The 27,456-nt window shown below is 42.6% G+C and overlaps 1 protein-coding gene across 1 annotated transcript in view; it reads right to left on the reverse strand.

The window, feature by feature from the left end:
* polr1c (RNA polymerase I and III subunit C) overlaps nt 1-27,456 on the reverse strand; it is a 36,327-nt gene continuing 8,871 nt past the window's right edge. Inside the window, exons 4-9 of the mRNA XM_075482553.1 lie at nt 14,848-14,980; nt 13,527-13,655; nt 12,177-12,329; nt 11,738-11,887; nt 5,685-5,801; nt 1-3,607 (exon numbers count right to left, since the gene is read on the reverse strand). Coding sequence (XP_075338668.1) covers nt 3,489-3,607; nt 5,685-5,801; nt 11,738-11,887; nt 12,177-12,329; nt 13,527-13,655; nt 14,848-14,980 — 801 coding nt within the window. The 3' untranslated portion in view covers nt 1-3,488. The remainder of the gene's footprint in view (nt 3,608-5,684; nt 5,802-11,737; nt 11,888-12,176; nt 12,330-13,526; nt 13,656-14,847; nt 14,981-27,456) is intronic.

Consider the following 27,456-nt stretch of genomic DNA (forward strand, 5'->3'; position numbering starts at 1 on the left):
TTCAGTATTATGGCATTTATTTGGGATTTGGTTTCACATCACATGTCAGTGTACTGAGGACAGTCCCAGCTGGTGGTGAGTCAGAACTGCAGCTGTACATCACATGGAACGGCTGTGGAAGACATCTGTACCCAGACTTTAAAAAGGAAACTGAACAGCTCTGATTTTCCAGTGTTGTAAAACACCTCGTCTGCTTAAGAAAACTGCAAACATCCCATGATGCATCTGTACATCCTGATGCTTTCCACACAGCTGCATACTGTACGGGCTGAACGTCCACCCGAGCTGCTGGTCCTGGTGTGATGTGGGAGCTGATGCTGCTGCTCTATAATGCCACCATTTCATTTGACCTGGGCATGGACCTTAGAAAGCTACTTGTTACTCTTTTGAAATGATTTTTGTTCTGTTCCTGATTACAGAGATGAGACACCAAATTCAACTGATTTCCTTTTTCTTTCACGGACTATAAAACTCTGCTTCTTCCTTACTGTTGCTTTCATTGTCATATTGGTTTAGTTGTGGTGCAAAGATGTCTTGATATGGAAATGACTGATTAGGGGAATGTTTGTATCCATTCATGGCTAAAACTGGGAGTGGAAGTGAGGTTTTTGCAGGTGTGTTCTGTTTGACAATGATTGAGATCTATGAAAGAGAATGTTAGGTACACACAGCTTTATGGATTTGTGTTGTGGGCATCTGATTCCTGGTGTCACCAGCTGCAGCCTGAGGACGTGGGCTGTACAACGAAGAAATCTTAGATGAAATGAAACGAAGGGGGGCTGCACGGACAGAAAGGCCCCAGCAGTTGAACCAGGAACCCTCTCACTGTGAGGCGACGGTGCGGACCACCACACCACCGTGCAGCCTGGTATAAAACAGACTGGACACATTTACTAAAGCTGACGGGAATTCAGAGCTTTAAAGGCGAGTCGTGTTGAAGTTTTACTGTAACTTCCATTCTCAAAGAGGTAAAAGTGTCAGTAACAACCTGCTGCTTCCCCTCAGCCATTTCACTCACATCACCACAAAGTTCCAAACATCATACAGATTTGACTTCAAATATTTGATACATTCTTCAATGCTCGAATCCTTTATCAGACAGGAATGGGACAACATTCCTCTCATTCCCAGAGGTCCAGCAGCTGGCCTCCTCAGCTCCAGATGCTTACAGATGTTGTTAAAAGAAGAGGGGATGCTACACAGTGGGAATCATGGACCTGTCCCAACGTTTTTGAGCCGTGTTGCTGCCATCAAATTCAACATGAGCCAATACTTTTTATGAAATAGTAAAATGTCTCGCTGTCGATATTTGATGGTTCTATTTTTTTTATGAGACTTGCAAGTCATTGTATTCTGTTTTGATTCCCACTTTAAAAAGCGTCCCAACTTTTATGGATTTTGGGTTGTAGATGGACCAAAGTTCTGGAGTCTATGCAGATGACCTCCGGTTGTCCAGCGGTAGTTTGATCAGAATTTGTTAACTCGCTTCTAAAATGTTGTTATTGTAAATCAGTCGTTCCAGAAGTGTTCATAAAGTCTGTCGTTGGACTGCAGGTTCTTGTGACCTTTCATTAAAGGGCTGTAGTGAATTCGATAGAGGAGAATCGCCGAACCGGTGTAGAAATGAGTGATGAAGGAGTCTGCTGACAAGAACTCAGTCGAACAAAAGAAATCTTTATTTCTGTCGTCAGGTTCGTGTCCAATTTACAGAAAGATGCATCTTCTGGAGAAAGTCTGTCCAATAGCCCTATGAAATCCTTTCTGCCTTGTAGAGAGAAGAGCCAGCCTTTTCAAGGGATCCACTCCCCAGCCTCTGTCATGTCCGGGCATCTAGCCAAGGGTTGGTGTATGTATATTCAAGGCCATTCGTACCAGTAGCCGATGAAGTCTTCTACCTCAAATCTTTCCTTATTTGGGTGTTTTTCTCAATCTTATGTCCGTGTCTTACACGGGGCGCGCGGAGGTGCGCGCAAAAATTATGCACTTGATGAAACTAACCAGCTGCGAACTCAAATGAACCTGACAGATTTCCTCATGTGCCTTGGGCCCCATTTTGCCTGTGGGTCCATACACCTCAGGGCCCAGAGGAGCCATAGAAAGGCTGTGGCCTCGTGCAGCAACTCTTTCAGGTGGAGTTTGAGCTGTGTTGAGTGTCTTCATCTCCTTTTATCCTCAGTTCCTCAGTCAGAACAGTTGTGCGTACCACAGGCTGCAACACAAGCCCGACACATGTTGGGAGCTTCTCTTTTTAGTCCATCAGTGCGGGCCTTGTTTACATGCTTCGTTGGAAACTTTTGCTGCTGAGTTTTGTGGAGATGACGCAGAGAAGTTGGATTCTGATGACTCCTTCATGTAGTGATGTAGGTGCAGGTGTTGGCAGAACAGGTCTTTTTGGTTTTAGTCACAGTATGTTACATGAAGGGCCATTTCTTGGTTGAACTTCAATATGAAACTCTTAACCATCTTTTCATTTGTATGTGATATAAATAAAAATGGTATTCTGAGGAACTTTGATCCAAAGATGCTGCATTTTTGTCACTACAGTAAATCAGAGGAGATAAACCAAAAGACTGGCTCTACAAGGGCCCATCACAGTTGTTCCTTCCCAAACTTTGAGCTAAATGTGGTGCTTAAGTACTAAAACCCTCTGACTGAAGGCTGCTCCTTAACATTTTTCCCCACCAATCTGAAAAATAAACAAAAATAATACTCAATCTTGACTTTGGTACTTTGGAGATCAGCCCATCTTCTCTTGACAACTCTGAGCACTAAGAGGTTTAGAGCAGCGACGCTGAGGTGAAAGATACCGATTAATGAGAATGATTATCAGATGGAGCTGCACAGTGGTGTGGTGGTCAGCTCTGTCTCCTCACAGCGAGAGGTTCCTGGTTCTGATCCTGGCTGGTTCTTTCTGTGTGGAGTCTGCATGTTCTCCCCGTGTATGCGTGGGTTCTCCCCGGGTACTCCGGCTTCCTCCCACTGTCCAAAAACATGCATGTTAGGTTCATCTGTGAGTCTAAATTGTCCCTAGGAGTGAGTGTGAGGTTGTTGGTCTCTCCAAATATTTTCAATAATGACCTGTCCAGGGTGGAACCAGGCTCTTGCCCAACAGCAACTGGGATAGGCTGCAGACCCTAACCCTTTACCCTGAATTGGATTTAGTAGGGTTAGAAAATGGATGCATGGATAGATGGATAATCAACTGAAGCTTTTGTTCTATAATAAAGAGAACACACTGATTATACTTAAATACAACATTTGTTTCAAATGATCTTTTCATGAGAAAGAATCCATACAAGTTAATACCAATGACGGTGGTCTTTTTTTTTGTTAAATTCAGAATATTTCAGGAAAACTGAGGTATACCAAATGCTTAAGGGTGTAACATCCATAACAAAATCTGCTTTTAGTCAATTCTGAGCTGGTTTTCTCAGCCATCTAACTACAGCACTATATGAACTGAGGAATGATCATACTCAGTCATCAGTTTACTCCAGGCCAGTGGAGTTCAGTTCATTGAGAAATGTCTGGCATTTGGCCATTAGAACTTTGATGGCCTCTGTCACCAAGACATCTGGAGGCAGGATGCCGGTCGACTCCACTGTGACTGTGAGAGACAAAAAAAAAAAAAAAAAAAAAAAAAAAGAGATCAATATCAACCACTGCAGAAAGAATGCAGCACTGTGGACACAAAGTAAACACATTCCCATTTTATCCCAGCTGATATTCTTTAAGGGATTGCCCAAAGAGTCTTACCACAGATTATAAATTAGACAAAAATCACTATAACAACAGTTTTCTGAAGCTTCTAGTTCAGCATTCAGCCATCACTACCAGCCTTTCTCCACCGAACAAATGGCAACGGGGACCAAATTTGACATCATGATTCCTGGCACTTTGTGGTATTATTTTGGCCTCTCATGTACTTCCAAGTTTTTGTTGCAGGCTGCACGAGTGGTGCACACTAAAAACACACAGTGGTGGAGGGAAGAGTGTGCAAGCAGGACTGTCTTACAGACGTCTAAACAAGCAGTTACAATTATTTCATGTTCCAAAAATATGAAAAGCACTCAGAAGCTAGTGGCCTTCACTGATATTCTTCCCCATCAATGGATTACATTTTTATATTACATTACATTTATGCTTTTATCAAAAGCGACTTACAAAGAAAAAGGAGAAAGAACTATATATTTGAAAGAACAAATTACAATAAACAGTTACAACATCAAGAGGCAGCAAGAGGGAGAGTGCAAATGTTTCGGATAGTTAACTGCAGTTCAAGAGATAGTGCAGCGCGGAGGGAGGGTGTAGTTAGTAGTTATTTTGTTATGAGAGGAGGTACTCTTGGAAAATAACCCTGCTCTGGGGTGATTTTTGTGGGGGTGGCAGCGCCAGATGATGTTCCTTGACGACCTCGAAATCACTTTGTGGGTTAGCATTCGTGATTTGAATTTGATGCGATCAGCTACAGATAGCCAATGTAACTCAATGAATAGAAGGGGGATATGTGCCCTTTTCGGGACATCGAAACCAGACGCGCATCCGCGTTCTGGACCATCTGTAGGGGTGTTATTACACGAGCCAGGAGGCCCATTAGGAGGGTGTTGCAGTACTCAAGATGAGTAATGACCATGGTTTGTACCAGGAGCTGGTTGTTGTGTCAGGAACGGCCTGATCTTTCTTATGTTGAATAGTGTATAGCAGCACAACTGGGAAACAGAAGCCAAGGTCAATTGGTCGTCAATTATGGAATCCAAGTTCCTTCCAACCTGAGAAGGAACGCTTTATAATGACTCGATTTTGACAGCGATGTTGGGGTATATGGTATTTGGCAGAGATTAGCCAGACACCTGTTGGCAGTTTGATGCTATCTGTACAAAGCAGAGATAACAGGAAATGGATAGAGGCACATGGCTTTGGCAAAGGGATAGCTTTGTCTTGTTCGTCAGCCTTGCTCGGTGGACTTGCACGTCTTAACCCAATAAGGTCTTCACACAGGAAGGGCTGAAAATGAGGACTGATTCTACAGCAGTCACCCTAAGAGTTATAGATGGCCTTATCATACACGACTGCGCCCAGCTGAGACCACCCACCGCGACACAGACAGCAGTTCACACCTGATTGTTTTTGGATGACCCAACCTGGTAACAAGTGCTCCGGATAACGAGGTTCAGGTGATTTGATTCTAGGACAAGTCAGAAACTCACAAGCACGTTTCAATAGCACGCAAGTTAAAGCTTGAGAAAACTTACACTGACAGAGTCTCCTTAAGGCCCTTTGTGGAACTTTGTTAGTTTTTGTCCACAGTCAGTTAGACCCAATGACCTGCTGGATTCATTGGTTGCCTGGCAACTCACTGTGAAAACCCCACACCAGCTAATCATTGAGCAAAACACATATGTTGTTGCTTTTACATTTCAGTCCATCCAAGCATTCAACAAAGGCAGACATGTTTCCAGGGCCAGGCTAGTGAATCCACCCTGTTAGTGAGCATGCTCAGCTGCATCCTGAACACAAAGTGGCATCAATCTTCTCATTTCATTCTTAGCAAGAAGGAAATAAAACATTAAAGGCTGTGACCCTACGTTTCATTATCAGTTATGTGTCCTGGGTGTCTGTGCTCAGTGAGTTAGTGAGTTTGGTGGTTGTCTTCAGAGAAAGAGTAGGACTTTGCATAAACCTACAGATGAAATGGTCTCGCACTCTCCCGAGCTTCACCACATTCTTCAGATCACTGTGTCGGAGGACTTCCCTGCTGCATGTGTCTAGGCGACTGTTAACCACTTTGGCGACCTTCTTCCCTGAGATGGACAACACAAACGAGAACATTTATTGGCTGAGAGAGTTACTGCTAGGCATGGGCCGGCATGAGATTCTGACGGTATGATAACCTGAGGCAAAAATATCACGCTTTCAGAGTATTATGATTACAGCTCGAAAATGTGTATTTTGAATGTCTGTATTTAAAAACAAGAAAAATAAAAAACGTTTCCATTGAACAGTCTTTTATTTTTAAACAATAGAACATGCTGGATATTAGTAAATATGTATTTAAACTAAATTTATTTTTAAAAAATGACTGAAAAAATTATGAAAAACAAATAAATAAATGCAGTCTGTCCTTTAACTAAAGCTAAACCTGTTTATGAATTATGAATTATTTTTAGTGAAAAAAAAAAAAAAAAAAAAAAAAAAACACAAAATGCAAATAAATGCAGACTTAATCTGCGGCTGAAGATCAGAACAGAAATGACTGAAAAAAGTAAAAACACTTAAAACATCTAACTACACCACAAAGACGAAAGTGGAGAAGGAAACAATGCCCCCGTCAAGGGCAGGAAGAGTAGCACCGTCATCAATGATCACCATTCTCAGCCATTACTGGCAGAACAGCTGATGAGCCTGCATTATGTTCCATGTGTAACTTGTCACCATGAAAGTCTGTTATAGGACTCAGAATATTGTTATAGGACTGTTAAGTGTATAGTGTTACCTTTTCTTTCTTTTTTATGAAATAGTGTGCTTCAGTGGACACATCTTGGAATTATCTTATACCTTTCAGGATGCAATAATAATAGATCAGTTTTATTTAGCACTTTTCATAATACTCAAAGCCACTTCCAGTGAATGAAACAACAGCAAATCCCCCAAAGTTCTGCCCCTCTCCGTCAGTGAGTTCTGGTGAGCTGAGGTGGTCCCCATGCTGTTTCAGTTCAGGGTCCTACAGGGGCCTGTACTGTTAGTGCACAAAGACGACACTTGTTTTAAATGAACTTCAAACTTTACTGAGCCATATTCACAAAACCACCATTACAAACTCTCGGTAGGAACGACTACCCCCCCCGGGCGCACATGCGCATTAACAGTTAACAAACTCCGCCTTTTTCTTTAAAGAAAATAAACTCAAGTATAGTACTGTTCAAAGCACAAAAAGAAAAAAAATACTGCCTTCATATTTTGAGTCCATTAAATTTTTTCTTGTTCTTTTATTCCTTGAGGTGCCATACACCTTCGCTGAAGGCCTTTAGGAGGAGGAGAGCTGACGCTCCTTTCTTTGTCAAGCAGTCAGCAAGCTGGTCTTTGGTCGCTGACCACATGATGTGTCGAATGATTCCGGACTGGATGAGCTCCTTGACATTGCTAATTTCAAGCCGCAGTCTCTTCTCTGTGACTGATTTGGTAGACTTTACAGCATCCAGGAGTGAGTGATTGTCAGTTATACATATTATGGGTAAGCCTCTGTGCTTGCAGTCACCTACAGTAAGTTCTGAGTAGAGTGTGGCCAGAAATATAGCATTATCAATGCCATCTGTAGGCATGATCAGATGACCACCCTGGGTGCCACCATCAGGAAGGTTTCCCATTGACGAATCACTGAACACGACAAGCTGTAGGGAACTGTCTTTGCCAAGGTGCTGGAATTTCAAGGTCACTTCATCAGATTTGAGTTTCTGGATCAGTTTGTTTATAGAGTGCAGACTTTGAACAGTAGCAGCTTTCATACTGGATGCTAAGATGGACACATCACACATTGCATCTGGCCTTGTTTGTCTTGCCACCCACAATATTTGGCCAATTTTTGATCTAAGCATGTCAATTTCTTGATTTGTTAGGGGAGCATCTCGCTCAGCAGCTCTAGCCGGGTTCACAGGAATGGGCTGAAGATTCTTGATGTACATGCTCTGCTGTACCTGTACTGTGTCATTCAGAGAAGAGAACTCCATTCCAATATAGCTGAAGGTGTTGTGCTCTTCCCGTCCAACTTGGAAAGCTGTTTTTAACTGTGGTATGACTTTTGTGGCGAACCTTTCAGAACCTCCCCAGATAAAATCATCCACATGACAGCCGAGTACTCCCATGACATTGGAGGAGTCATCTAGCCAGTAGAAGACTGCTGGATCAACTTGTGACACGACTGCTCCCAACTGCTGCATTGTGTCCTTCACTTTATTATACCAATAAAGAGAGGCATCTGCTAGTCCATAGACACACTTCTTCAGTCTCCACAGAACGCCTCGGCTCTGAGCCTCTGGTGGTGGGCGAATGTAGATGCTTCGAGTCAATTCTTTGCCTTGCAAAAAAGCTGCTTTTATTTCCATAGAATTCAATTGCCATTTCTTTTGACATATGACGGCCATGATCATTCTTAGTGACTCTGAGGCACATGTTGGGGAATCTTTTGGAAGTTCTTGAATATGCATTTCCTCAAAACCTCTGGCGACTAGTCTAGCTTTAGGTGTGACACCATCAGCGGTTTCCTTCAGTGTACACACCCACCTTGTGGAGATGCATTTCTGTCCTTCGTCATTCACTTCCTCAAAGACATCATTCTTCTTCCAGTTGCATAACTCTGCTTGTTTTGCAGCATCAAAGATCCCGTCATCGACCATCAGAGTGTCCTCTATACTGCTTTCCTCACATAAGACAGTGTGCTCTGCTGGTACTGTTTGAACATTGTCCATTTCACCCAGATTTATTGAGCCTGTGGAACCAGCAAGGTCCCCAGATCCACTGAACTGTACATTGTACCAGTTTCTGTGTTTTCCATTGGCCTTTCCTGCACGACTTAGAATCGTTCCTGTTAATGTTTGTCCACTTCTCTATCTGTATATGTCACTGTTTGTCCAGCTTTTAGTCGCACATCTCCATGTTTTGTGAGTGTGTCAGTCTGTACTGTGTCAGCATTCGGTCTGTTTTCAGGAGCAAGTGGAGCGGCTTCAGCATGATTTTCTGATTCTGGTGGATCATGAGTATTGGTCTCTTCTCCGCTGTCAGTATTGTCATCCTCGTGGTTAAGTCCAGAATCCGGCAATGTTTGTTTGTCAGTCACCTTTTGCTGAATGTCCATATCTTCTAGCACTGTTTGTTGGGCATCAATCTTTCTCAGTCTGGTGTGATGCACACGAACATAGTTGCCCCCGTGCCTGACAAAGACTACCACACCATCTTGGCCGATGACCACCCCTGGACCTTTCCACTGTGGGAAGTCAGCTCGTTTGTAGTATACTTTGTCCCCAGTTTCGTATCGATCATCATTGGCTCTCAGTTGTTTGCGAAGGGCTCGTTTGATCCTTTCAGAGCACTCCGCTTCTGTGAATGCTTGGCGTGCTGCATGTAGAGTTGTAATATGCTGAGCCATCCAGGTATTCATTCTAGGACTTTCAAGTGCTGGTGGTTTATCAGTTAGAACTGACGGCATGTTGGGATTTTGTCCAAACACCAGTTGGTGTGGGCTGTAGCCATGCACATTGTGCAATGAGTTCTTTGCCATCAGGGCCCAGTCTAGAGCCATTGACCAGCTGCATTCATTTTCCTTTTTCACCTTCAACAGGATGTCGGTGAGGGTGTGGTTATGCCTTTCCAAAAGGCCATTGCTCCATGGGCTATAGGCTGCAGTGGTTTTTAGTTCAATGTTGAATTTTTCAGCCATATCTCTCATTTCTTCATTGTTAAATTCACCACCGTTGTCACTAAACAGCTTATGTGGGGGTCCATGCACACTTATCCAGCAGTGGATGAGATGCTTCACGATGTCTTTGGGTTTCTTGGTTGTCACAATACTCCCTGCACTGAAACGTGTGAAGTGATCAATGACATGGAGATACCATACCCCTGGTTCCAACTCATGTAAGTCTACAGCCACTGTCTCATTGTAGGTTGAGGCCATGGGTAGGCCTACTGCAGGCTTTGGCTTTGGCTTGCTGTATCGTATGCATGTGTCACATTTGCTTACAATGTCATTGAGAATTGCAAGGCAGTCGTCATCATGGTTGCCTGCGCAGTCCAGCAATTTTTTCAGCTTTTCTACAGAGGCATGTCCAAATTGTTTATGTAGTTTTAACAGAACCTTCTGTTTTTCCTGTTTTGTCATATTTTCAGTCACAGTCAGAACTTCTTCATCATTCTGGATGTCATTGTCTACTGAATTATCGTTTGCTTTTATGTTAACACAATAGTGCCCTGAGGAGGTCAGCTCAAGTTTCACTGGCTGCTTGAACATAGTGGCTTTATCATTCTCAATGTCCAGGACTGCACCTGCTCTTTTCAGTGATGTTTTGCTCAAAAGCAAGGGAATGTCGACTGGCACAACTTCTGTTTCTATATGGCATTTAGTCTGACCGATCACAGCGGGAATTGTCACACGCTTTGTGGAATGAACAACTCTACCATCTCCAAATCGGAATGCTTTGGTACTGGTGTGGGTCTCAAGCTCACTCTGCTTCAGTCCATCAACATAGTTGTCAAGCCATTTTTCTCCACAAACCGTTCTGGTGCAGGCAGTGTCAATGACAGCTGATCCTAAAGCCTCCACCATGAATATCTCTGTTTCAGACAACGTTTCCTTTGACAACAAAGTGATGTGACACTCATCAGTATTTTCTGTGTGGCTCTCAACATTTTCTGTTAATTTTGCCTGTTCGTTTTTGTGAGGACAGTCCTTTGCCCAGTGGTAAGTGCTCTGACAGATAGCACAATGTGATCTTCTTCCATATTTGTCTAATGGGTTTGACCCAGGTGGCACAGGAATTTGACTTTGAGAACTTGACTTTTTTCCAGTAAATCTGGTGAAGTACGCACAGTCAGGATCACTTGATGCACTAGCACCATCTAGCGGTGAATTATCGCCAAATATCCTTTTCAAAGCTGATTTCATGGCACTGAATGTTACATTGGAGCAAGCGGTAAGAGCCAATTGTTTGTCTTTAACTGAAAGTCCAGCGGTATCGAGTAATCTAAATGCGAGAACAGCATCAGGTAGTTTCATGTTCAACTTACTCATTTTGTTGTATATTCGTTCGAATGCAACGATGTAATCCAACATGGTAACATTGCTCTCTCTTTTGATTTTGTCGAACTCCGTGTAGGCATCGTACTGACGGTCTTTTTCCTCTTTCAAATACACCGTGTCCAATTTCTCCAAAAGCGTTGTTAATCCCTGATCTTTGTTCAAGTCATCCGCGGATATTTCCAGTGCTATACTCCTCACTCTTCCAGTTAGCGATAGGGCTACCGCTAGCGCCTGTTTCTTCTGGTCCAACTCGGTAACTAGCTTCCAGATCTTGATTTCATTCTTCCAACTTTCATAATCCGACTTGTTTTCGTCAAACGGAGGCGGCACTTTGTAGCTATGTGCCGACATCCTCTGCTACCAATCTTAGTGCACAAAGATGACACTCGTTTTAAATGAACTTCAAACTTTACTGAGCCATATTCACAAAACCACCATTACAAACTCTCGGTAGGAACGACTACCCCCCCCCGGGCGCACATGCGCATTAACAGTTAACATGTACCGCACTTCTTCAAAGAGTCTGGAGTCCAATTGGTCCGTCCTGTTTGTCGTTCTCCACACAAATTTTGACTGGTGCACGACTACGTGGCAACCAAAAAAAAGACGGGGGGGGGGAAAGTTCGTGGGGCTCGCCTCCTTCAGCCATCATACAGCCTGCAGAGCTGCCTGCTGTCACTCACAGCAGGCGGAGGTGCGCGGGGAGGGGGGGGCACTACGCTGCAGTTGCACACGGCCTGAGGGACCTCCACTCTCTCTGACGAGACGCCACATAAAAAAAATGAATAAAAAAATGCGGTATGACAGAAAACTTCAGTGCTTTTGGAACCTTGACTTTTTCATACCGTGGGATACCTTCAAACCGGTCACCGGCCCATGCCTAGTTACTGCAGACCAAGAAACAACAAAAGCATTTGATTTCAGATAAGACTGCCGTTTCATTCATACCATGAATATCTTCCAGGTCGATAACTCCTCTTGAGAAGCAGCGTTTGAGGCGCTCCGCCTTCTCCCCCTCCACCGGCTCCAGCAGGGTGATCTCCGGGAGGAGGCGGTAGCTGGCTGTCGCCACTGGGGAGAACTTGGCGTGGTCCTGGCCTGAGCACAGAGCACAGCTGATTTCAGCATCTGAAAGCACTGTTGAGCACACTGTAGTCACGGAAACATGCAGCCTTCACAGATATATCAATATGAGTGCTGCACAGAGTCAGTTCACCTGCTGCACAGAACTGTACTGAGCCAGAAACCTGAGTACCAGCTGAGGTGCATACTGAATCACAACTTCTGTGGGTGTGTCCACCCTGACCCTGAAAATACTTCACAGAGGTCAGGGCAACACTTTGGGAGCAGAGGCCCCTCCTGTTGGCTCCATGTGTGAGCTGCTTACCCACTCCTTTGACACAGTGCATGATGATGTCCAGCTCCTGTCCTGGTCGTAGCTGAGCTATCAGGATGTCATCGTGCACCGGACCAATGCACGAGTCTGCAAACACATCGGCTTGATTCCCAATGGGGACCCACTTTATGTCCCTGGAATAGACTGATGAGCAGTGGACAGAGAGAAAAGCAGATGTTATCCCAGCTGCAGTTCTGCAGGCAGGCCTGTCACAGTCAGCAGGGCTGAACTCTTCAAAACAAAAAGCAGAAAACATGAGTGGAAGAATGACAGCCACGAGAAGCTGTGCCTCGTTTCCTGTCCATGCAGTGTAATGTCACCAGATCCCCCGGGCAGATGCTCTGGGGAGTGTGCGTGCACACAAATGGGAATATAATGACATTAATACAAACTGTACACACACCTTCACATAAATTCCCTGAAATCACCCCACTGGGAAATGTGTGTGTGTGGATTCCCCTTCTACACGCCCACATCGAGGCCAGGCACCTCATTAACGCTGATGAGTGGTAACAAGTCTGCTGAGCGGCCCTATACCCTGCATCTATAGGATTACTGCATCAGTCTGTGGGACCCCCTCTACATGGGTGGGCATGTGCAGAGCGCAGTGTGACGGGCCAACACAGCATTGACTTATACAGGCATCCATTCAGATTCAGACTCTTAATGCAGATATGGAGAGCAGTGCATCCCCAGACTGTTGCTTTAACAGTGTGTGTGTGTGTGTGTGTGTAGTAGCACACAGCAACTGTTTATTGCATCAACTTTATACTAAAATAAAGTTGTAAATTTTTGAATTTCCCCCACTGGGGGATAAATAAAGTATTTTTCTATTCTATTCTAAAAAGAGAAAAGTGTTGGTTCACATGTGGAAAGGGGCTCTGTATATTCCAGCCTGGCGTGTTCCTGAGTTCAGCAGCTCCACATGTGGCCACAGAGTCAGTCTGCTTTGGAATAAAAGGCTCAGTGGTCCCAGCTTCATATACTCTCATTAGACATGAGGAGATTTAACCTCCACAGCCTGCCTTCAGCTCACCACCTGACCATCCCAAAGATATGCACATTCTGCCACGAGGCTAGTTTTTAGAAATCCTAACTTTGTAGCAAATGCTTTGGAGGCCCGTTTTGTGCAGATACTCTTATTAGAAATGAGGCAACTACATACTTCAGTGTTCACAAGTGTCCAAAAAAATGGATTAAAAAAATGAGCGGAACAACTGAAAGTTTGCAACACTTGCCATCAATACACACTAACTGAAGCACAATTACACAAAAGTATAGCTTAGAGTTTTTGAAGTTTTAGTCAGCAGCAGTATCCATCTGCTGCCACCTGGTACCTACCCATGTGGTTGACATATAGCTCTCGTGGGTCAGAGGTGTCTTTGCTGGCTCTGGGGTTCCTGCTGCATTTAATCTTCAGCTGAAGCTGAATTGTGTCAATTTCTGAAGCCTCCTCTGCTGACTCTTCAGCTGGAATTTACAAAGGAACACCACACAGGTCCATTTTTACATCCTGCAGCCCTCCTCTGTGAGGACAAGCTTGAAAGAATTTACGAGATTTGACAAAGTAAGATATTTTTATCATACAGTAGACGATGCAGACTTATAAGAACAGCTGGTAAAGAGAAACTCGTCACTACAAGGAATTTTATATTCTAATGTCTGTTCTCTCCGTTAGCTTCAGTTAAGACCAAAGCCAGAATCTAACCAAAAACTTTCAGATCGAATGCGTACTTTTCAATCAGCCTGTCCTGACATGCCGTGAGCGATGTCGATCTGTCCAGCGATGACGGCGACCGCAATTTATTCATTCATTAATTAAAAATAAATTTTTAAATTGTAAAAAAAATTTAAAAACATTTTTTTTTAAATAAATAATCTGGACGAAATTTCGCAGCGGCGTCCCGCCCCTAAACACTTCTTATTGGTGATTTGATTTCTTATCGATGATTTGATTGGTTTGGATTCTGAACCAATAGAAAATCGTCACACTGCATATCAGGACACCCTCACGCGACATTTCATCATAGTTTCCTGCATGTCAGGACGGGGCGGTAATCTGCTGCATGTCAGGACGGGGCGGTAATCTGCTGCATGTCAGGACGGGGCGGTAATCTGCTGCATGTCAGGACGGGGCGTTAATCTGCTGCATGTCAGGACGGGGCGTTAATCTGCTGCATGTCAGGACGGGGCGGTAATCTGCTGCATGTCAGGACGGGGCGGTAATCTGCTGCATGTCAGGACGGGGCGGTAATCTGCTGCATGTCAGGACGGGGCGTTAATCTGCTGCATGTCAGGACGGGGCGTTAATCTGCTGCATGTCAGGACGGGGCGTTAATCTGCTGCATGTCAGGACGGGGCGGTAATCTGCTGCATGTCAGGACGGGGCGGTAATCTGCTGCATGTCAGGACGGGGCGGTAATCTGCTGCATGTCAGGACGGGGCGTTAATCTGCTGCATGTCAGGACGGGGCGTTAATCTGCTGCATGTCAGGACGGGGCGGTAATCTGCTGCATGTCAGGACGGGGCGGTAATCTGCTGCATGTCAGGACGGGGTGTAATGCGCGCTGCTCTAGCCACAATCAACAGTGACTGCACACTGTGACAGAAAAACAAAGTGCACTTGTTCCTAATTAAACTTTTAATGAACTAATTACTTTACCTGGGTTCTTGTACTCAAACAGACGAGGGTCAGCTTTGATGGGGATGAGCCCTAATCTGTGAGCTAGGACTTCATCCTGGACAATGGATGTGTTGTTGTAGATGAACACTTTCTCTATAGCCATTGTAGGCACCTGCAAGTAATAAATACACACACACATATATATACATATATATATATATATATATACACACACACACATATATATACACACATATATATATACATATACATATATATACACACATATATATATACATATACATATATATACACACATATATATACACATATACATATATATACACACACACACACACACAGTGGGGAAAAAAAGTATTTAGTCAGTCACCAATTGTGCAAGTTCTCCCACTTAATAAGATGAGAGGCCTGTAATTGACATCCTAGGTAGACCTCAACTATGAGAGAAAATGAGAAAAAAAAATTCCGAAAATCACATTGTCTGATTTTTAAAGAATTTATTTGCAAATAAGGGTGGAAAATAAGTATTGACAGCGAGTGCCTGCTGTGCGCTTGTTTTCACTTAAACCTGGCTTAATGACAACATCCCCGACTCCGCTGTACAACTGGAGCAGCTAGCATGCTATGGAGCGGACTCGTGAACGGAGGAAAGACTCGTGGCGGTGGGGTCTGCGTTTACATCCTTGATGCGTGGTGCCGGGACGGTGTGGTGGTATGCAAACACTGTTCACCACTGGCGGAGTTTATGATCGTGAGGTGCCGTCCTTTCTATCTGCCCAGGGAGTTTACTGCGGTTTTACTGGTCGCGGTTTACATCCCACCCACCAACAACAGCAGTGATAGAAATTCGGCACTTTGTGAACTGTACCAGGCCATCAGTTTCATCATCCTCGCTGGAGATTTCAACCACACCGATCTCAAGACTGTCCACCTAAAACTTCACCAGCATGTCGATTTCCCAACCAGGGGAGACAACATTCTGGACCAGGTTTACACCACACACACACACACACACACACAAAAAGGAGCCTACAAAGCCACGTCCCTCCCCCACATCGGACTCTCTGACCACATCACTGTTGCTAATGCTAATGCCAGCATACAGACAGAGAGTGAAAGTCACCAAACCTGTTCAGAAGCAGGCCAGAGTGTGGCCAGTGAGGGCCTCCTCTGCTCTTCAAGACTGCTTCGACACAACAGATTGGGAAATGTTTAAGCAGGCAGCCACCGACAACAACAACCATACAGACATTGAGGAGTACACAGACACCGTGACCTCCTACATCAGCAAATGCATCGATGATGTGACCCACATAAAAACCATCATCACCCGGGCTAACCGGAAGCCATGGCTGACAGGGGACGTTCACAGGCTGCTGAGGGCCAGAGACAACGCCTTCAGAGCTGGGGACCAATCTGGCCTGAGAACAGCAAGAGCCAACCTGTCCAGTAGCATCAGGAAAGCAAAAAAGGACTACACACAAAAAACAACCTCCCACTTCAGGGACAGCAGAGACGCACAGAGCCTATGGCAGGGCATTCAGGCCATCATGGACTACAAGCCTGCGCCACAGAGCTGCCATAGCAACACCTCTCTGCTCAACAACCTGAACAGCTTCTTGGCACGCTTTGAAACACAGAACAACACTTGCCCACAGAAGACACCCCCCCCTCCTCACCATCAGACCCTGCGCCTGTCTGCTGCCAGCGTAAAGAGGACACTCACCTCTATCAAGACCTGCAAGGCCACAGGTCCAGACAACATCCCCGGTCGTGTGCTGAAGGACTGTGCAGAGGAGCTCAAGGATGTCTTCACAGACATTTTTAACACTTCTCTGAGGCGAGTTGTCGTTCCATTGTGCTTCAAGGCCGCCACCATCATACCTGTGCCGAAGAAACCTGCTCCATCCTGTTTCAACGACTACCGTCCTGTGGCACTGACTACCATCATCATGAAGTGCTTCGAACGGCTAGTCATGTCACATGTCACACATCACGCCCCCCCCCCCCCCCACACACACACACACACACACACACACACACACACACACACACACACACACCCTGGACCCCTACCAGTTTGCATACCGAGCCAAACGCTCCACAGAGGATGCAATCTGCTCTGCCCTCCACCCAGCCCTCACCCACCTGGACAAAAAAGACTTGTATGTGATCCGCGTCGTCGGGTTTCTTGCCCACTCTGTGCGCTCGCTCCAACACTGGAGCAGATTCAAACAGCGCATTGCTGCCGATGATCTCCATGAACATGTTCGCCACGAAGTTAACAGTATTTCCAACACCCTCGCTGCCTTCTGGAACATTTATAATCCTCAAGTTATTGCGGCGTGACCTGTTTTCTAAATCTTCGATACGGTCCAAAAGTGCCGCATTTTGGGCTTTCAGAGCTGCAACGGCAGAATCAGTTGCACATATCTTCTCAAAATTATCACCTGCAAGTGATTCTGCCGCCGCCACTCGTTGTTGCACAGAGTCCACCGTTTCAGTCAAAACATTCACTGAAGTTTGTAACGGTACCAGTGATTCTTGAATGAGGATAGAGATGTCTTCTTTTAAACTTTCTCGCTGCTTGGTTAACTCTTGCACCAGCTGAGTCATGGTTATTCCGTCGCTTTCGGAAGGGCTAGCGTCAGAGGCCATGGTAGATAGCTTACTAGCAATGGTGTTTCGCGTGGTCATCACAGAAGTTTGTTTTTGTTTGGAGGTAGCCATTAGCTGTTCAAGGTCGTATAATACTATAACATGCGTAAGTTACACCACTCCTATAGTAAAGGTATTAAATTTGGTCACTTAAGTTATAAGTTAGGTCGGCGCTCTTCACACTTGCTGCCTACTCCTTCATACCCCAAACCGGATCACCCCCCGCGCCCCTTTATGGTGTGTTTCCAAAGGCACCAAGAGAAGGAACGATTACTGCAATGGGCAAGGCAGACCACTATCACCTATCAGGGCGTGAAATTGAGAATATATCCAGACTACAGCGCTGCCCTGTCAAGGAAACGCGCTGGGTTTAACGGCGTGAAACAAGCATTCTACAAGAAGGATATAAAATTCCGCTTGCGTTATCCAGCTGTCCTACGAGTCTTCCATGAGGGAAAGACCTTCGATTTCAACTCACCGGAGGAGGCACGGGCTTACTATGATCAACAGGTAGTTGGCGAAGGAGACTGAGGTGACCTGGTCAGTTCAGTTCATGCACGCTTGAAGGGAGAAAGACGCTTTTCTGCTTGGAGGACGTTTTGACATGTCGTTGAATTGGAACTCTCGTCGACGTCTACTTTGGTCAATCGACTTGGTTATGAGGACTATGGGTAATCAACGGACCATTTCCCATTAGTTTTTTCTTTCACTTCCCCATGGTAAGTGCCTTTACCTGTTTTTCTTTCTGTTTTGGAGATAATGGTCGACTGATAGCCTACCTGTTGGAGGTCGCCCTGCTAATGTTTGATGGTGGTCGGATTTTTTATTTTTTTTTCTAAAATTTTTTTTTTTTCAATTCCATTTTGTTTAGGTTATACATTGAATGTGTTGATGTGACTGAAGGACCGTCAGCAGCATATTTAACGGCGTGCTTTTCATTTAAACTTTAATATGAAAGTGTTGTCAACTAATACAAGTCATCACTGCTAAATGGTCACAGGCTCTTCACAGTCTAGAAGGAGAGGATGTATCGGAAGGTTCAGGAGTTAGATGAGAGCCTGCAGTCTGCCCATGTTTTAGGGGCGGGCATGGGATTTGTTATGTTTGGGGTTAAAGTGGGGCTTATTCCTAGGGAAGTGTTATGTTGTTTTTTTATTGAACAGAGATCCTATACTGCTTTTTTATATTATTTAGTATGTTTTTGTTTGTTATTGACAGACGATTTGGAGTGCAAAACCTGCTTTTCATTTCTAATCATGTCACATGTCACATGAAATAAATAAAGTCAGGGCAGATATAGGGGTGAGGCTAACTCGTTTTATTACCTGGAATGTGAAAGGAATGAATGGGCCTAATAAGCGAGCAAAGATTTTTTCTCATTTAAAGAGGTTAAATGCAGAAATAATATTTTTTACAAGAAACGCATTTGAAAATAGCAGATCATATCAGGCTTAGGAAGAACTGGATTGGACAGAGTTTCCATTCTAACTTCAATAATAAGACACGGGGGGCAGCCATCCTGATCCATAAAAAGATATCGTTTACACCATCTCAAACCATCTCAGACCCTCAGGGACGATTTGTGATAGTGTCTGGGTTGCTATTTAGCACTCCAGTAATACTAGCAAGTGTTTATGCCCCAAACTGGGATGATGTTAGCTTTATACATAAACTCACCTCTCTTTTCCCAAACTTAAACAGACATAGTCTTATTCTATCTGGTGACTTTAACATGGTTATGGACCCAGCTATGGACCGTTCTAGCCCTAGAACTTTGGCACGCTCTAAAATGTCTCTTGCTCTTGGTGAGTTTGCTGACAAGGCAGGCTGTGTTGATCCTTGGAGGTTCTTTAATCCTCACAAAAAGGAATTTTCTTACTTTTCACACGTTCATCACACATATAGTCGGATTGATTTTTTCCTCATTGATAAGACACTTCTCCCTTATACAAAAAAAACTGAATATACTGCAATTGTCGAATCTGATCATGCACCAGTTTCCCTGGATATCTCATTCTCTCAAAATGTCACACAGCCAAGAGTCTGGAGATTAGACACATCCCTACTATCAGACAGTCACTTCTGTGAAGTCATTGGTAAAGCAATAGACGAGTTCATATACTTTAACAGGTCTGACTCCATATCCCCATCTACATTATGGGAAACGCTTAAAGTTGTTATAAGAGGGAAAATTATCTCTTATTCTATTTCACGCAGTAAGGAGAGAAAACAAAAAGAAAAAGAACTCCTGGAATCAATAAGACACATCGACCAACAATATTCTATCACCCCAACACCTGAGTTATATAAAGAAAGGGTTGCACTGATGACCCAATATGACCTACTGTCAACAGAAAGAACAGAAAAACACCAGCTTTGGTTAAAAGGACATTATTATGAACATGGTGATAAAGCAGGTCATCTTCTGGCTTACCAGCTTAAATGTAAATCTGTATCTCGTTTAATTCCTCAGATACGCAATACATCACAACTTTTGACCGTAGACCCAATAGAGATAAACAATACTTTTAGAGATTTCTATTCCAAATTATACACATCTTCTTCCCCACAAGATAAATCAAATATGATGACTTTTTTAGACAACATTAATATCCCACAAGTAGATACAGAGGCCAAAGACAGCCTTGAAGAAACCATAACGTTACAGGAGATTATTGACTCCATTCACAAAATGCAGAGTGGCAAATCACCTGGGCTGGACGGCTATACTGTTGAATTTTATAAAAAGTTCTCCCCTCAACTTGCTCCCTTGATACTTGAAATGTTTAATCACTCCTTCAAGCAGAGCCATTTACCACAAACTTTAACAGAGGCTTCATCTCACTTCTTTTAAAGCCAGGCAAGGACCCAAATGATTGTGGGTCATATCGACCTATATCCTTGCTTAATGTTGATGTTAAAATTTTAGCCAAACTGCTAGCTTCAAGACTAGAGAATGTTACCACCAATATCATCTCAACAGAACAAACTGGTTTCATAAAGGGTCGTCAGTCCTTCACAAATATTCGTAAACTTTTAAATGTTGTTCACTCTCCTGCGTCCAGGGAGACTCCAGAGGTTGTTGTCTCCCTGGACGCGGAAAAAGCGTTTGACAGAGTGGAATTTAGCTACTTATTTACTGTACTGGGGAAATTTGGCTTCGGCTCAAACTTTATGTCCTGGATACGTTTACTATATACAATTCCTAAAGCATCAGTAATTACAAACAAGATATCTTCCCAACTATTTTCTCTCTCAAGGGGTACACGTCAGGGCTGTCCCCTTAGCCCACTTTTATTTGCATTAGCTATTGAGCCTTTATCAATTAAATTTAGGACAACCCCCAATATCTTTGGTATTCACAGGTTTGAAACTGAACATAAAATCTCTCTATATGCTGATGACTTACTTTTGTATATTTCTGACCCAGTATCATGTATTCCTAATATTGTCAATATCCTTAATGACTTTGGGCTTTTCTCTGGTTACAAATTAAACTTCTCCAAGAGTGAATGCTTTCCAATTAATAATCTGGCCCTTCAGTTACCAGACAATGTGTTCCCTTTCCATATATCAAAGTCTGGATTTAAATATTTAGGCATACACATCACCCAAGTTTTTTCTGATCTCTATGAAAAGAACTTCAAACCCCTCTTGCTCAAATTGGAAGCTGATTTTAAGAGATGGTCTGGTCTCTATTTATCTCTTCCAGGTAAAGTTAGTTGTATAAAAATGAATGTCTTACCCCGTTTTTTGTATCTGTTTCAATGTCTCCCAATATTTTTATCTAATTCGTTTTTCCAATCTTTAAATAAATTAATCTCCTCTTTTCTTTGGGCAAATAAAAATGCTAGAATACGCAGAGAGTTTTTAGAAAGGCCTAGGGATAAGGGTGGCCTGGCACTACCTAATATGAGAAATTACTACTGGGCATCTAATATTCAAAAAGTTATATATTGGTACAAAAGTCCACAGCTGGATTGGTGTAAGATTGAGGCAAACTCCTGCACCTCTACTTCACTTCCTGCTTTGGTCACTTCCGGATTAACACTTTCGCCTTCTAAATTCACTTCTAGCCCTGTGGTATCTTCTACTCTTAGGATATGGACACAATTCAGACAACATTTCAAACTAAAAGATTTTTCTGTATACAGCCCTATTTGTAATAATCACCTTTTTCCTGCTGCCAGAATAGACCACATCTTTACCCTATGGAGGAGGAAAGGTTTGGATACATGCGAACGTTTCTATTTAGATGGTATTTTCGCCAACTTCACTGACCTCTCTGCTAAATTCCACTTACAAAAATCTGACCAATTTAGATATTTTCAGGTCCGTCATTTTATTCAAAGCCAGAGTACAACGTTTCCTGCCTTTCCAGCAGACTCAGGACTTGAGAAGATTTTGCGTAACCCTATGCATTTGATGAGGCATATCGCAAACATCTCAAATATAATTATCTCTCTTCAAGAAACGTCATTAGATGGGCTTAGAACGGCATGGTCTGAAGAACTTGGCTCTGAAATTCCTGGATACTTCTGGGAACGTGCTCAGGAAAGAATTAACGGAACATCATCCTGTGCCCGGCTTAGCCTGATACAGTTCAAAGTCTTTCATAGAATCTACTATACTAAATCTAAACTCTCAAGAATTTTCGACGACATTGATGACAGGTGTGAGCGTTGCAATTCTGCTCCAGCAAATATGACCCATATGTTTTGGAATTGCCCTAAGTTAACTGAATTTTGGCCAGCTATCTGTAAAATATTAAATGATGCATTTAACACCAAAGTCAAACCGTCAGCAGATATGGCCATCTTTGGAGTGTTGGTTGATGAGCACAAGCTACCCATTGATAAGATGAACGTGTTTGCCTTTGCTTCTTTGATAGCCCGTAGAAATTTAGTTTTACATTGGAAATCCCCTGATCCACCCAAAGTGTCTGTCTGGCTCACTGAATTAATGTTTTTTTTTAAATTAGAGAAAATTAAATGCTTTTCGAGAGGCTCAACAAAACAATTTTACAAAATGTGGGAACCTCTAATTGAATACTTTAAAAATCTTAAGGCCCTTCCATAAGCCTATGAAGCCCTGAGATAGATATTTATTTGACCTTGCCTAATTATTGATATGTACATGGATATACAATGCCCCCTTTGTCTGTCATTATTTTTATTTTCATTATTATTAGTGTTTGTTTATTTATTCTCTTCTTAATTTTGTCATTACATTATGGACACTTTAATTCTTACTAGCATAACTACTATCATTATTAATGTTATTTTCTTTTATCTATTTATTTAATTTATGGCGTTGTTCATTTATTTAACTTTGCTATTTATGCTTATGAAATTATTTTTTTTTATTTTTTTGTTTTTTTTTCTTCCCCTTTTCCTTTACAGCAGTATATGGGTGTTGTGGGTGGGTTCTATTTAGTTAAAAAGAAAACAAAACAATTCAAGATATTGTATTTAAAGTATCTTACTTTGTGCTTTCTTGAATAAAAAAAAGAAAAAAAAAAAAAAAAAAAAAAAGACTTGTATGTGACAATGCTGTTCATAGACTTTAGTTCAGCATTTAACACCACAATCCCACAATACCTCATCCACAAACTGGACAATCTGGGGCTCAGCACCTCACAATGCAACTGGCTACTGGATTTCCTCACTCAGAGGCCGCGAGCAGTACGTGTCGGCAACAACATCTCGAGCAGCATCACACTGAACACAGGGGCCCCCCCAAGGCTGTGTACTCAGCCCCCTGCTCTTCACCCTGCTGACATAAAATCATCTCTTTCACTGTATTCAAGCTCATATTGCTCTTTGACAGTAGCAGTTACAGAGATTCTGACTGTTGTCGGTGAAAATTCAGAGTGTTCTCTTTCAAAAGAGACATCAACCAGCCCTCTACTCCAAGTGGTTCAAGTACAGCTTTCAATTTACTTTGGGTATGCTTTTTTTTTTTAGGAGTTGCAGGCAAAAATTACCCGCCTGTGTGTGATGTTACAGTTTATGGATCTGCAACCTGCCTCGAAAGCCCCCTTATCTAAAATGAGCAGAATGCTAAAACATCTATCCACAGTTAGGTCTTGTGGATGTATGGAGGAGCAAATTTCCAAAGAAGTAAAGATTTTACTTTCTATTCAAGTTGGCACATGTCCTATTCAAGGATTGATTATTTTTTCACACCTAAGAGTGAGTCATAGGATAGAAGATATTGAGATATTACCTATTACAATCTCAGACCATGCACCCACCGCGTTTAAGTGGAATATAGGCCACAGACCAACCTATTCAGCGATACCATGAGTATGGCAATAGGCCGAGTATATTATTAGCATTTAGTTTAAGAAAACAGCAAGCATCTAACAAGGTGCAGAGAGTAAAGTTACAGGACAGCTTTGTTACAAAACCTGATTAAATAGCAGAATCCTTTGCAGAGTTTTATAAAGGTTTATATAAGAAAACAGACACTTGCTCAGATGACACGAAACTGAAAAAAAATTGCCTGAACTGACAGAGTCTGCAGCAGAAGAGTTAGATAGGCCAATTGACGAATGGGAAATCAAGCAGGTGATTTTATCTCTCAAAAACAATAAAAGCCCAGGTCCAGATGGATATATTAATGAATTTTACAAGACATTCAAATATTTGCTGCCACCGTTGTTACTAAAGGCATGCACTTGAATCAAAAATTATGGCACCATCCTGGAATGAGGCAACTATAGAGGTGATACATAAGGAGGATAAAGGTCCCACTAAATGTCAATCCTACAGATCAATATCACTGCTGAATGGGGACCTGTGTATATTAACGGCAGTCCTGGCCAGGCGAGTTAATCAGATAATCACTCAAATAATCCATCCTGACCAGACTGGATTCATCACTGGGAGATATTGCGGAGATAATGTACGCCGCTTACTAAACATAATATCTCATCAGCAAGATAGGAAATTAGTATCAGTAATCATATCCTTCGATGCCCAAAAGGCATTTGGCCGTGTATCATGGCAGTATTTATTTCAAACATTACAACAATTTAGATTCGGCCCTAACTTTATAACTTGGATACAAAGATTGTACTCATCACCACAGGCTGCTGTCAAAGTTAATGGCTGAACATCAGAGAGATTCACTTTGGAACATGGATGCTGACAAGGCAGTTCTTTATCACCTTTACTATAAGTATCGAACCGCTGGCCCAACTCATCAGAGATGATAATGATATAAAAGGAACACAAATTATCGCTTTATACTGGAATTCTGTATCTGACAAAACCTGCATTAACGATCCCACATTTAAAAAGATACATTTCCAAGTTTGGGTTTTATTCAGGATACGAGGTAAATGTGGAGAAAACTATGGCTATGGATATAAATGGCACGATCCCACATTGTGTAAAGCTTCAGAGCGGATTTAAATGGCCCGTGGAAAGTATTAAATACCTAGGTATATACATTCCCCCATCTCTGCAGAATTTGTTTGATGCTAATTATAGGAAAATAATTCGGAGCATTACTAATAATCTAGAATGGTGGTCTATGGTCCCCCTGTCTCTACTGGGGCGCGTTGAAAGTATATGTATGAACATTCTACCAAGATTACTTTACCCGTTAGCCAATCCCACTCTCCAGATGGAGAGACTTAAATTACAAACTGAATTTGACCTTATTTCCACAAACAAAGCGGAGTTTCTTTTAAGACGCACAAAGGGCAATTACTATGAACATGGTAATAAGGCTAGTCGGTTACTGGCAAGGCAACTAAAACACCAATCTTCCTCCCAGTTCATCACACAAATTCGTAGAAACTCCCAAACTTTAATTACAGACCCAACCGAGATAAATAATGTTTTCGCATCATATTATTCTGATTTATACAAATCAGAATTCTTATCACACACTACCTCAATGAACAAATTCTTAGAAAACTTGGTTTTCCCTTCAGTTGATATTAATTCCAAGAATACTTTAGATGCTCCCCTTCGCTTGGAGGAGGTGAAAGCCAATCTTAAATTAATGCAAAGTGGCAGGGCACCAAGCCCGGACGGCTTTCCACCCGAATTTTACCAAAAGTTTTCAGATCAACTTGCTCCCCTGCTATTGGATGTGTTTAATAATTCCTTTGAACTTGGCACCCTTCCCTCATCATTGACTCAAGCATTGATATCACTTATCCCAATGAAAAATAAGGACCTCGAAGATTGTAGCAGCTGGCGTCCTGTCAGTTTGCTTAACAGTGACATCAAACTGTTGGCTAAGACCCTCGCCAGCCGCCTTGACCCCTGCCTACTAAGCATCATTTCAAAAGACCAGACTGGTTTTATAAGGGGTAGGCAGCTATCCTCAAACATACGCCGTCTGCTCAATATAATACTGTCAAAACCTGAATTGCAAGTCCCTGAAATGGTCATTTCTATGGATGCGGAAAAGGCTTTCGACAGAGTAGAATGGCATTATTTATTCTCAGTTTTATATCGGTTTGGTTTCGGTCAAAATTTTATCACGTGGATTAAACTGCTATATAGTGCTCCAGTTGCTAGTGTAAGAACTAATTCATCACAATCCGACTTCTTTCCTTTAACACGCGGCTGCTGTCAAGGATGTCCGCTATCACCATTGTTGTTTGCTATTGCGATTGAACCGCTTTCCATTGCCCTTAGGAGTTCACCGCTTTTTACCGGTGTCTTTAGGAATGGGACTGAGCACAGAGTATCACTTTATGCTGATGACCTTTTACTCTACGTCTCAAATCCCACTGTCTGCACCGCAAAGATCTTGGACATTCTACGCACGTTTGGCTCATTCTCCGGTTATAAATTGAATATTAATAGAAAAGTGAATGCTTCCCTCTCAATAATGCAGCAAAACAGATCTCAGCTCAAGCACTACCATTCCGCTTAGCCTCTACTAGCTTTCAATACTTAAGTATTAATATCTTGGATAGTCTCCCTTTGTTGTATGAACATAACATTGCGGAACTGGTTAAAAAGGTTAAATCGGATTTTCAACGCTGGAATGTCCTCCCATTGTCGCTCATAGGTAGAATTAATTCTGTTAAAATGAATGTCCTACCAAAATTCCTATTTCTTTTTCAGTGTTTACCTATATTCCTGCCTAAAGCATTTTTCAAAGAATTGGATAAGATTATTTCACATTTCATCTGGGCAGGAAAGAATCCAAGGGCAAGATACTCAATTTTGCAAAGAACCAAGGATGAGGGGGGCCTTGCCCTACCGGATTTTAGGACATACTATTGGGCAGCCAATTTGCAAAAAATTCATACCTGGTATAACTCCCCCAGTACAGATTGGTGTCAGATGGAAGCTTACTCATGCAACTCCATCTCTTTATCAGCCTTAATATGTGCTCCTAGTAATGTACATCCAACTAAAGTCACCTCCAACCCAATTGTTTTGTCTACTATTAGAATCCTGAAACAGTTTAAACAGCACTTCAAAATCCCCTCCCTCTCTACATTAATGCCCATCTGTGAAAACCATTTATTTACACCCCCGTCAATTGACTCAACATACACTCTGTGGAAAGAGAAAGGACTGGTGAATTTTGATCAACTCTTTGATAAAGACTCTTTTTTTTCTCCTTTTCTGACCTACAAACTAAATTTGCCCTTCCACAAGCTCATTTATTTAGATACTTTCAAACCAGAGATTTTGTTCGCTGTAATTTTCCTAACTTTCCGCAAAAACCACTTCGTACTCTCCTTGATGCAATTTTGTCTCTTCCTGCAGTTCGTGGATTCATTGCAATCGTGGTAAAATTAATTTTGTCTTCACTATCAGCCCCTCTGGCGACTAGGAACTCATGGGAAAAGGAGTTAGGTGGTACTTTGTCAGACGAATGGTGGCAAAGTGCCCTTGACAGGGTTAACTCCACCTCTTCTTGTGCCAGTCTGACATTGATCCAGTTTAAGGTCTTACATAGGATTTAAAAAAAATTTCAACACAA

This window comes from Odontesthes bonariensis, chromosome 2, assembly GCF_027942865.1.
Source record: "Odontesthes bonariensis isolate fOdoBon6 chromosome 2, fOdoBon6.hap1, whole genome shotgun sequence".
NCBI lineage: Eukaryota > Metazoa > Chordata > Actinopteri > Atheriniformes > Atherinopsidae > Odontesthes > Odontesthes bonariensis.